This window comes from Gastrolobium bilobum, unplaced genomic scaffold, assembly GCF_033153095.1.
Source record: "Gastrolobium bilobum isolate Gb01-03AN ecotype WA unplaced genomic scaffold, APGP_CSIRO_Gbil_v1 utg21994, whole genome shotgun sequence".
Lineage (NCBI taxonomy): Eukaryota > Viridiplantae > Streptophyta > Magnoliopsida > Fabales > Fabaceae > Gastrolobium > Gastrolobium bilobum.
The window spans coordinates 79,773-92,147 of NW_026896998.1; the positions used below are offsets into that span (position 1 = coordinate 79,773).

At 31.2% G+C, this 12,375-nt stretch overlaps 1 protein-coding gene across 1 annotated transcript; it reads right to left on the reverse strand.

Moving 5' to 3' along the window:
• Nucleotides 1–6,797: 6,797 nt before the first annotated feature.
• LOC133303282 (uncharacterized) lies at nucleotides 6,798–7,671 on the reverse strand. Its single transcript, XM_061503170.1, has one exon. The coding sequence runs from the start codon at nucleotides 7,598–7,600 to the stop codon at nucleotides 7,001–7,003; it is 600 nt and encodes a 199-aa protein (XP_061359154.1). The 5' UTR covers nucleotides 7,601–7,671; the 3' UTR covers nucleotides 6,798–7,000.
• Nucleotides 7,672–12,375: the final 4,704 nt, after the last annotated feature.

A 12,375-nucleotide genomic window follows, 5' to 3' on the forward strand; every position in this document is an offset into this window, starting at 1 on the left:
TCTAATAAGATGAAATAGTTTTTTTTTTTGGTTTTTTTTTTTTAAAATACATGACCTGACCGGGTCACCGGGTTTCACCGAGTTCTTGGTCGACCCGGCCGAGTTTTACAACATTAATCAAAATCATACAACTAATAAGGAGAGAGGAGAGAGAAAAAATAAAAAATAATTTTTTATCCAAATATCATCTCTTGAATGATAGGATCACATGGGCACAGAGGCCGATAGGAGGGGGGCTAGGGTGGGCTCTCGCCCCCCTTACCATTTGATAGGAAAAAATTATATATATAATTGTATTTTATTAATATTACAAAATGTGTGTGAGTGGATAAATTACTGACATGAGTGAGCGTGAAGAGGAAGCACAAAATCTCAACGGCTCAAATCAAACTTTTGAAAATTGTTCAGCTTGCAATTGCAAGAGAAGACAACTGAAGAGGAAGCACAAGCATTTTCATTGAAGGAGGTGTGGGACTCAATCTTGAAACACTCTTCAAGTACCTATTCGCTTTTCAGTAGTAATCTTTCCCAACTATTTTACATAGAAAAGCAAATGATGGGAAAAAAGTTTCCTAGCCATATTTTTTCTTTACCTCCTACCAAACATAGACAAATAATTTTTCCAACCCCATTTTCTTAGGAAATTTTTTTTTCACCTCCTATCAAACACGTGATTAGATTAAAAAATTGTAGTGTGTTCTTCTAAATTATTCTTAATCTCTTTAAAATTCCAACAATTTTAGCTATAAAAAGAATGAAAGGACATATATAACTTTGTGGGTCGTATCTAATTTATTGATAATGAATAACATGATTTATTTATGGGTTTGTCTCTTCTGCAGCAATAGCATATGAATTTTTTTGTAGCAAACATATTTACACATGCGGATTCTTACATTTAAAAAGAAAGAAAAAAGTGAGGATCCGTATGCGTAAAATAAAATCAAGAACAAGCTTAAAAAAAAAATAGAAGACCAATTTCTTGATGATTCTTTGATTACATACATTAAAAAAGAAATTGTTTTGAGTTTTAACACGGATTCAATTATATATGAGTTTAACAATAAGAAAATACATAAAATAAGAGTTAAATAAAGTGATCTTAATCTTTGTAATAGATTTCTTTTAATTTTTTTATATTAAATCTGTATTATATTTCAAATATTTTTGTTTATAATATAATATTTTTTATTTTCATCCCGATCATTAAAATTTTCAGGCATGAAGAAAAAAAATTTGCCAGAGTTCAAGACTCGGTGTCTTGGGAACTTTGGGATAGCTAAGTCTTACAGGTTTGCATGCGCTGCTAGCTGCTAGCTGCCAGCAGAAGAGTTAATTTAGTTTTGATGATGTCTCGTTGTTTGTTCTTTTTTCTTCTATCCAATCTACAATATTATACATTTGATTATGTCTCGTTGTTTGTTCTTTTTTTTCTTCTATCCAATCTACAATAATAATATATATATATATATATATATATATATATATATATATATATATATATCTATATATATATATATATTTAAAATGATTTGTCATATGAATAATGACTCGATCTAAAATTTGGTACTGTCAAAAAATCATAACTATGTATTACGGGTTATATATAGTTATAATATTAAAATTGTGTTTTTTTCTATCTATTTAGAAATTTAACTCTGTATTACGAGTAATAGATAGTTCTAATATAAAAGTTATTTTTTCCCTCCCCTACATCACCCGATAATTGATTGAAAAGTTATTGAGAGAGAGAAAATGTAGTTTTAATATTATAATTATGTACTACACATAGTATATTGTTAAATTTCTGAAGAGAGAAAAGAAAATATAACTTTAATATTATAACTATGTACTACCCGTAGTACACAGTTATAATTTTTAGATCCATCGAAAATGATGATATTCTTTTTTTTTCTTTTTTGTAAATGGCGGGCCCATCATGTGTGTGTCTGCATCTAACGGTTAAGATTTATTGGATCATATTAATTAATTAATTAATACTTTCTAATAAATTTTAAATATTAAATGCACGAAAATTAACGATTAAGATTTGATGTAAGGTTTGTTATTCCTACATAATAACATGCCCTATATATATATATATATATATATATATATATATATATATATGTATATATATATACATACATGTGACTGGATATAATGTTTTGTCGTGTCACATCCTTATAATATAATTATGTACTCCGAAAAATACATAGTTATAATATTAAAATTATTTTTTTCTCTTTATAATGTTTTCATAAACTTGTTTGCTGACGTGAAAAGAAAAAAACCTTATATATAAATTTTTAATATTACAGTCTTTTAATATTAAACCGCATATATATAAATTTTTATAATATTAATCCCCTAATATAACATTTTTAATATTAAACCCCTTATATATATATATAACTTTTTTAATATTAAACCCCATAAATATAAATGTTTAATAGTATGAGTACATAGTTATAAGTTATAAGAGGGTGACTGGACAAAACCTTATATATGGATCCTATATATATAGGGTAAAAGAATTCTTCCGCGACAGCAGAAGTGCTTTTCTATAGACTCAGCGAAATTTGTGTCATGTTATTTTTATTTTATTTTTTAGAAAAACGTGGTGGATATCCCACACTTGCTTCTCTCTGCGTGAAATTTGGATCCTCTCTCGAAAAGAATATGAAAGATGATTTCACTATGAACATGGCCTACCAAAAAAATATTTTCTTTTGTAGGATGATAGCTTTGAATATTATTTTATATTTTATTATTAGATTATTTATATTATTATTTGTAATGATATTCGAAAAAATACAAAAATTATTTGAATGGAGAGGCTATAAGCCATATATATATATATATATGGATATATATTATATATATTGTAAAATCATTTCCGCAATCTCTTTACGTATAACAACGATAGGTGTATGGTTATGATTCCCTATGTTTAATGCTTTCATCTTTTGTATGATTATGATTTTCCACATTTAATACTTTCACACACAGATATATATATATATATATGACAAGTATTTGACTGTTGCACGTACAACAGCTGCAGAAATATAAATCCCTATATATATAGAGGAGTTATATTTACAACCTAAATAGTTTACAAACTCTTACAACCATATCTTAACTATTGATTTCCGTCAATCAACGGTTGTCATTTATTGTGAATTAATAATTAATTAATAAATTTGATTTGCGAAAATCTTAACCGTTGATTGACGGAAATTAACGGTTAAGATATGATTGTAAGAAGTTGTAAAGGAAAATAGGTTGTAAATATAACGTTCCCCTTATATATATATATGGGAAAAGTGTGTATCATTTTAAACTATATAAAATTGTGTCATTTTAAGAGAGAGAAATAGATAGATAAAGGAGGAGAGAGAGTTGACAAAAATAAATAAATGTGTGGGTCTCATCTCTCTGTGAGAGTGAAAGGATATAAGTTGTGTCATTTAAAAGGATAAACACTTTTATCAAAATATATTTATATATATATATATATATATATATATATATATATATATAGGTAGGATCCTTTGACACCGGTGTCAAATTTTAAATTTGACACCTCATCTGAGAGCCATCAGATCAAAAAAGATCAATGGTGTCACATGCTTACAAATCAGAGTCGTTGATCTTTTTTGATCTGATGGCTCTCAGATGAGGTGTCAAATTTCAAATTTGACACCAGTGGCAAAGGATACTACCTCATATATATATATATATATATATATATATATATATATATATATATATATATATAGCTGAGACAATAAAATGGACACCATTGTTTTTTTTTTATTTTAAAAAAACCAGGTTCAACATGCGTATCCTGACTTGCTGTTGTATGTGGAGCGGCTGCAGAAATGATTTTGTCATGTGTATATGGAAAATGTGTTTCTCATATTGCAAGAATTCCTGCAATCATTTTTTAATTTTGTACTTCGAAAAATACATAATTAAAAGAAGATCAGCAACATTTTTGTAATTATGTACTTCCAGAAAGCATAGTTAACAAAAATAACTTTGCTAGAGAAGTACGTATTAAAAAATGATTGCAGGAATTCTGTAATATTAGGGTTGGCAAAACGGGCCAACCCGGCTCGACCCGACCCAACCCGCATTCAACCCGTAAAAATCGGGTCGGGTTAGGGTTGGCTCGAAAAAATAAACGAGCCAGAAAACTCAACCCAGCCCAACCCGAACCGGGTTAGGGTTGGCTCGATAATCAGCTCGCGGGTTGGCTCGGAAAAAAGCTCGCGGGTTGGCTCTAGGAGAAGGAAGAAGATTTTGAAGAAGAGAAAAAATTCTAAGTGTTGAGCGCTAAAACGTTCATCCAGAACGTTTTAGCGCCCTGCTACAGAAAGAAGCCAAAAGATGCTGGTCTGGAGCGCTAAAACGTCCATCCAGAACGTGTTAGCGCCCTGATGCTGGAAAATGATTCTGGTCTTCAGCGTTAAAACGCTCAAACCAAACGTTTTATTTTTTTTAATTTATAAAAATACCCAACCCGCGAGCTGGCCCGTTTAACCCGAGGGCTGGCTCGTTTGGGTTAGGGTTGTATCGGGTCGGGTTGTATCAGGTTGACAGCTCATTTAGGCCAACCCAACCCGACTCATTTAGGACGGGTTGGCTCGTTTTTGCCAACCCTATGTAATATATATATATATATTACATAGATATATATAATATATATCTATGTAATATATTATATATATTAATTGAAGGGAGGAGTGATCAGTTCTAAAAGTGACACATGTCCCCCAATTAAAATCTTAGATATGCTTAATTTCGTAGTTTCAGCGAGCACTTCACCTAAACTTTTGGCTTTACCGCCTGCCACCTTTTATTGTGATTGAAAAAGTTAAAACGACTGGGTCTCTTGTTTTAGTGGTCCGCATCTTTGCCCCCAAGAAACAACAATCCATGTTATCCACCTCACTTAATTATTATTCGCTGAAATTGACATTTTGGAATTTGTTATAATCATAATTCATGAACGATAGTGATTATCAAGTTAACAGACTCTAATTTGATCCACGTATGACCCCCATTGAAATCATTGTCTTATCATTTGATATCAGCAATGTTAAACTTCTTACACAGCTATTTTGGTCAATTAATTGTATTTAATTTTCATTCATTCCTCATCAACGGACTTTTCTTTCAAAAAAAATTATACAAGGTTTACTAAAAGTAATTTGACAATCTATAGCGAATGTTTCTATTTGTGGCCTAATACTTCGTTATAGACAACCAATGTTTCATCAATTTGTTTAGCCATATATGCATATATTTCTAATCCAAAATCCAGCCAATCTCAACAAGTATGTAGCAAAAATCTATTTTAGAGGATACATGATATTTAATTTCCCCTTTTGAACTGCTTAGGGTTAATGCTATAACTCTATGATTTTTAATTATCTTGTATCATTAAAGGTACGTATATGGTATAATGGGAACATCAAAAGCATTATTTGTTAAACAATGTCAATTTGGTCATCTGGTTCTTTGTATGTGTGGGTTTTCATCTTATACATGAAGACATGAACACTTTCTTTCGTAGCAACTACTTAATCAGCTTAAGCAGCAGAAAGTGGTATCTTAGAAAACTTGTAAAACTCATCAAATTAAAAATAAAAAAAAGGAAAAGCAAAAAAGAAAGAAAGAGAGAGAGAGAGAGAGAGAGAGAGGGGAAAAAAGAGAGCAAAAGTTGAGAAAGGCAACAATATTTTGAAGAGGGGCCAGCTATAGTTTCACTTAGACATGTTAGTGGAATCATATGAGGACAACGAAGTTGAAGTGGTGGTGTAGCTGTAAAAGCCAATTTCACTTTAAACCAAATCAGGGTTACCAATCACACCAATAGAATGCAATAGGTCAAAATCTTTCAAAATTTGGCACAAACACAAAATACATTAATTTGTTACCAAATGCGTTGTCTTTATACATACATTTGGAGGGTGCGCAAATATACAAGGCAAATTCTATTTAAAATATATAATAATATTAACTAGCTAGAAGGCATAGAAGAAGAGGCTAAAAGCAAGAAACTTGAAACTTGAAGAAACTAGAAAAGAAGAATTCAAGATTGATGAATAACAATATTAGCTTGGGTAAGTAAAAGAGAGAACAAAGCTTGATTACAACCCAAAATTCTGCAAGGTAGGAAAGTGGTAATTAATTCTAAATCCAAATATACAATATATTCTTTTGAGTACAAAAGGAGGTGTACGAAGGATACCGGAAGATTCCATTAATTGTTCCCCAGTTTGGTAGAGTATATACTAATTCGGATATTCATTCATTTTTTTATAATTTCAATTAACCATGAAAGATAAACACAAGCCTATATGCTTAAGCCCTTTACACAATCTTTAATTTTTCATGTTCTTAGAGTAGCATTTCCTCAGCTTCAATTATTCTCCTTTAAGAAAGGGCTCTGTTGACGAACATGCACGTTTATCAATTCCCTCAAGACCTTTGACAAAAAAAAGTGGAAGAAAAAAAAAGTAATAGTTGCGAGTAACCAAAACAAAGAATAAAGCTACACAAGCTAAAACAAAAATTCAGAATTTTAACAGAATTTAAGAATGATTATTGAAAAAATAAAGCAATTAATAAGAACTATACACACCCATCTTAAGAGTTAATAATTATATTATTTTGTTACAAATTCCGACAAAAAATGTTCTTCTTCGCCAATATTATTCAAGAGACAAAATTGATGGAAAAGAATTAAGCAGAGGAAAGTTATATAATTGATTCCACTCTATAATTTCTTCTTTTATTGTTTATAAGCAATAATTAAATTAAACACACAACATACAACATGCGACCTAAACTCCCACAAAGGAAACAACTCGGGATTATATGTCATGAAAATATCCAAAAATTAATGATTAACAACGTTGATAATCAACGATACATATTATTAACAGACGAGAAATTAAACTAATTAAACACCAAGCTAGGTTCATTAATCCTGCTTCCTCAAATCCTTATAGAACCTCTTAATGAACTCTTCCGCCGCCTTGTCGACCATGTTGTCCTTGTCGCCGTCGTCATCTCGGAGCGGAAACGGCGAGTCTGTCACCCTCAAGGGCCTCACCATTGGGCTCTTTCCGAACCCTGGAAGCGCAGGTGATGCCTCTACCATAGCCTCATTGTTTAGCATCTCCAGCACCGCCTTGACGGCGTTGACCGTGACGGCGTCATCGTCGTGGGTGGGTGGGGCATGAGCACAGGTGAAGAAATGGTTGTGGTTGTTGTGGCGGTGGCGCTTGCCTATGGGGAAGAAGTTGTTGGGTGTGTTGCTGCAGCTGAACTCGTACTCCCTTGAGGCAGAGAATTGTAGGTGTGAGTCATGGGAGCGGCGGCTTGAGGTGGAGCCACCGTGGTGATGGTGGTGGAACATTAGGTTGGAAATGGCTTTGCCGGCGAGCTTGCCACGGCGCTTGAGCATCATGTTGAGGTCCATCATTAGTTTACCCTTTGATATGCCTTTTCTTAACATGAAGAATACCACACGTACCATGCTCCACACTCTCTTTGCTATTACTGGTAGATTATTTTCCATTTCTATTCTTTTTTTTTTTTAATTGTTGTTTTGGTTTGGAATAATTTGAGAGAGAGAGAGAGAAGAGAGAAGAAAAGATGAATTGAAAGACGAGATTTGAGGAAGGGAGAGGGAGTTATTATATAGTGGGGGGAGTGGGGGGGTAATATCGTAATAATGTGTTGAATACACTAGAGAATTACTAAATTAAAGTAACCCGTGGGTGCAGACATATTTTGTATTACTTTATTATATTCATTTTATTATTTCTTTGATCCCATTATTATTTGTAGAGTTGGGGTTTTGGAGGATGGGAGGACTATTGGGTTGAATTGGAACCTGAAGGTAGCTAGGCTAACCATAATAAAAGGATCATCACGTGAGTTTGAGATGTTGTGGTGCATTCTAACACTCAATTACATTTTTTTAACAAAAAAAAAGTATTTTATAATTTTAATAACAGTTAGATATTTTTTTTTAAAAAAAAGTATAAAAAGTCAATTTTAATATTTTAGAAATATAAAATTTTGAAAAAAAGATAAACTTCTAAAAAATTATATCGTAAAAGTACGTATAATTTTTTTTATAAGTTTATCTAAATATACTCCAGGTTTTGGCTGTGATCTAACAAGCACGGACACGCATGTCGGACACGTGTCCGACACGGACACGATCCGACACGCGGTCAATATTTAAGGATACTCTCCGACATGTTTTGACACCTTTTTTCAACAATCAGTCAACTTTTTCCGACTCGCGATCAACTCTCGGACACGCTCCGACACGTTTTTTTTTTAAAATTTTATTTCATTTTGTTAACTAAATATTAAAGAAAATTTATAAATTAATTTTTTTCTATTATGAAATCTGACATGAAAAATTAACAAAGTACGAAAAATTATTTATATTTATATTTATGTTATGAAATTTAAATATTTGATTGGTTATATGATTTATTATGGACTCTTATATGTATTAAATGTAATTATATTATATATATTAAATTTTTTATTTAATATCAAAACATGTCTCAACGTATCGAAATATGACATTTTTTAGTATTAACATATCGACGTGTCGTGTCCTGTGTCTCATGTCCCGTGTCCGTGCATGATAGGCTGCGATTAGTGTCAAATTAGGCTGTTAAGTTTAATTCATGTAATTGAAATGAGTAAAAATGATGCTAACAAGTACCGTTAAAAGTTTTAAGAAAAAAATTACTCTTGGTTAAAGGCAGAATTTGAAAGTTTATCTTGTTTGAACTATATATATAATTTTAAAAAGGTTAGATTTAAAATACTCAAATTTTTAGTAACATTTTTTAGTTGCCTTCTCTCTATTGGAAGTCGACAATCACACAAATCGCAAACGAAAAGAGAAAGAATAGATACAGTGATTTATCCTGGTTCATATAATTTAGGTTACGTCTAACTTGTCTATACTATATTCACTACACTGCCACTCGTTACAAGTCACTCGGTTTACAAGGAGAATATAAATAAGATTAGAAAAATCCTAACAGTAGCTATTCATGGGCCCAAGCTCAAACTACTATGAAAATGAAAAATTATAATAAATTAGAGACCCCCAACAGTACTTAGCCTCTATACGGGCCTGAGAGCACTGATCCCCGGACTCCCAGTTACTTTTTCGCTGACCCCAACAACAAAAGCCCCATCAGCATGCGAAGTATGAACCATACCCCAACACCCTCCACTCTTGCATTATGTACAAATATCATATCCTTCATTTAACTAAATTAACGTTACTTTGATATATATTCATAGACTTAGAACTCCTTCTTCCATTTTCGTAAGGGGGCGTTTGGTAGAGGAAATTTTTTTTTAAAATCCGGGAAACAATTATTACTGAAATACAGTGAGAAATAATATGTTTTCCGGAATATTAGTAAAAGGTGTTTGGTATGGTAAAATTTTCTCAGGAATATATGGTTAATTTTACTGAATGTGTGTTTGGTTAGTTGTGAAATATTAGTAGGAAAGAGATGTTATTTGACGAAATTGACCTCAGGTTAACATTTTTTTTAAACAAACCACGAGATTAATAATCAAAACGTTGGGAGGGTATCTGTTATCCTGAATCTTAACAGTTGCCAACCGTAAAGAACGAAAGAGGATGGAAATTGTCTTCAAATTAATTTTCTAGATCTTCATTCTCTAATTTTTTTTTCCAGGAAACAAAATAATATAAAAATTAAAAAATTATGTCAAAAAAAAAATTAAAATGATTTCACTCTACCACCATACCTTCTGAACTCCATTCCGATGAAACCCAGAGCTTCGAGGGTGGACTCTTTCTTCCCGCGGAAATGTTATGTAGTCATGGCAAAGTTTCACTTGCCTGTATAAAGAGGTTCGTACTTGCTATTACTTTTTAAGGATAGAAAGGTCAAATTTCGCGCGCCTCGTGTTATATTTCCCCGTGATCGACAGAGTTCCAAGTTTTCAATGGACTTTCACAATTGATTTTTGTACTGTAGATAACACATGATAGGATTTGTCGGGAAAGATTTGAACTCTGGGTTTTTTTCATTTTAGACGAACTAAACATGGGATTCATTTACCTGATAACAAGTGCTATCCTGAGAAAAGAAAAAAAAAACCGGGTACCAAACACCTCCTAAAACAATAACATTGAAGAATTCTTAATTGCACGACTGTTACCTTTTTCTTTTTTTATATATATTACAACTCATGTTATATATATATTTTTTAAATTAGTATATAATTTATAAATCTATATAAGTTGGAAAGTGGAAACCATTAAGCCGCGACAATTAAAATGTTTTTGAGTATATGTCACGTAGTTAGTAAGTTGTAACGACAGAGCCACCTTATTTTTATTTTCTAATTAAAAAAAAATAAAGAAATCAATAAATTTCTAACTTATAAACAAATTAATAATATAAATATAAAAAGTAATAAAAAAGAAAAGAAAAGAAAAGAAAAACCTAAAGGAGAAAAAAAAAAGAAATAAGCAATTCTATTTTTTTGACAACTAAACTTGGTATACACAGTCACAAAGATGTTGTGCTTAAAACTTGGTTCGTCCATCAACTCCGCCAAGATCACGGGTTACGATTTTACGGGTCATTTAGTTGACCTAATTTTATATATTAAAAAATATAAATATATATTTTATATGAAAAATTTAAAAAAAATAGATCACCAATCATCAAAAATTCAAAATATACTCTATACCATAAATTTTTTTTTAAAATATACTTAACATAATTCAACCAATTACATCCACCAATCAATAAAAATAAAAAGTCATTAGTTTAAAAACCAATTCAGTGTTGCTTTTCTTTTGAAGTCATTGAGACTTAAAAAATTAATCAATTAAGTACTGGTTTTTCAAAATCTCAGTTATAACAAACACAATATTACAAAATTACTCCATTGAACCTAGTTAGTTATTTGGATTTTATAGTTTCACAAACATCACCATAGAAAACTACATACAACATTCATTATGTCAACTCCGTGCCTTCTAAATAAAAATTTGTCAACCCTTACTTTCATGATACATAGAGTAGCGCACTACACTAATTATTATAAACGGAAAAGGAGAAGTGGCAGCGTGATAAATCAACAGTGAGTGAGAAGAACATAGCACGACAGAGGAGAGGGAGAGAGAATACCGAAGAGGATAGGAGGAACCACACTCATAGCAGAGGAGAGATGGAAGAGCTCACAGGATCAGGGAGACTAGGTCTGGGAGAGAAGAAGAAGCATTCAGATTTCAAATATAGTTCTAGATTTAGGTGAAAATGAGATTTTGTTTTTTTACACAACAAGCGACCTCGTTTCGTGTGTATATATATATATTTTTTTAAAAATACAGTGACCTCCTTTGATCTGGAAGTCACTGACATCTGGCCGAATTTTGAAGGTCAGAGGGATCAATATGTGTGTAGAGTCTAACTGCTGACTCCAACTCTCAGATAGAAGGGGTTAGTGACCCGACGAGATCAATCTCATAATAGGGCAAGATTTTAAAACAATGCAAAGATGCTCAAAAGTCAATTAAAAAATGCACGAAAATTAGAGCCCTTGTAATTTTTCGCTAAATTCTTTTTATAATAAAGACATAGACCATATATTTGGTGTTAAACCTAAACATCTTGAGTTTTTTTTTTAACTATGGACCATATGAGAGGGAGACTTTTATAAATATCCAATAGTAAGTGCTTCTTTACTAAAAATAGAAAAGAATGAAACTAAAATAATATTAATCTTAAAAAATATGGGTAAAATAAGTAAAATTATGTGCATTACACTTTTTGAATTTTAATAAATAATATACTGAGCTTGAAAATACTTTCCTTATATGTAAAGAGTGCCCACCCTTTGAGCTAATTTTTGAGGTGGTGTATCCCAAGGTTCTTTATATTATATACGAAAAAGAAAGAAAGAACCAGAGCCTTTTTTATGTGACTTAGAAACTCTCCAAACTCCAATAATACCGAACCAAGCTTATCTCTTATTTGGTCGATATATGGGAGATTCTGGAAAGCTTCTTTTCTTTATTTGTTAGAGAATATAATATAAATTATTATAATATAAATCATTAAAAAGGCTCTCATCCAATAGCTTAAGGTTTTTGGTTGTAGTGACGCTTTAACATTATTATTTTTTCTTTTCAAAACACAATTATTTGTAGTAGTTTTGGTAAATTATTTGAACCGATGTATTTTATGAGAAATAAATAGTTAAATTATGCAAATCAGATTTAATTAAAAGAAAAATGGAAATCGAAGTTAACTTATAGTA

Excerpts from the sequence above, each read along its gene's own strand:
- LOC133303282 (XM_061503170.1), bottom strand. The coding sequence starts at position 7,600 with ATGGAAAATAATCTACCAGTAATAGCAAAGAGAGTGTGGAGCATGGTA.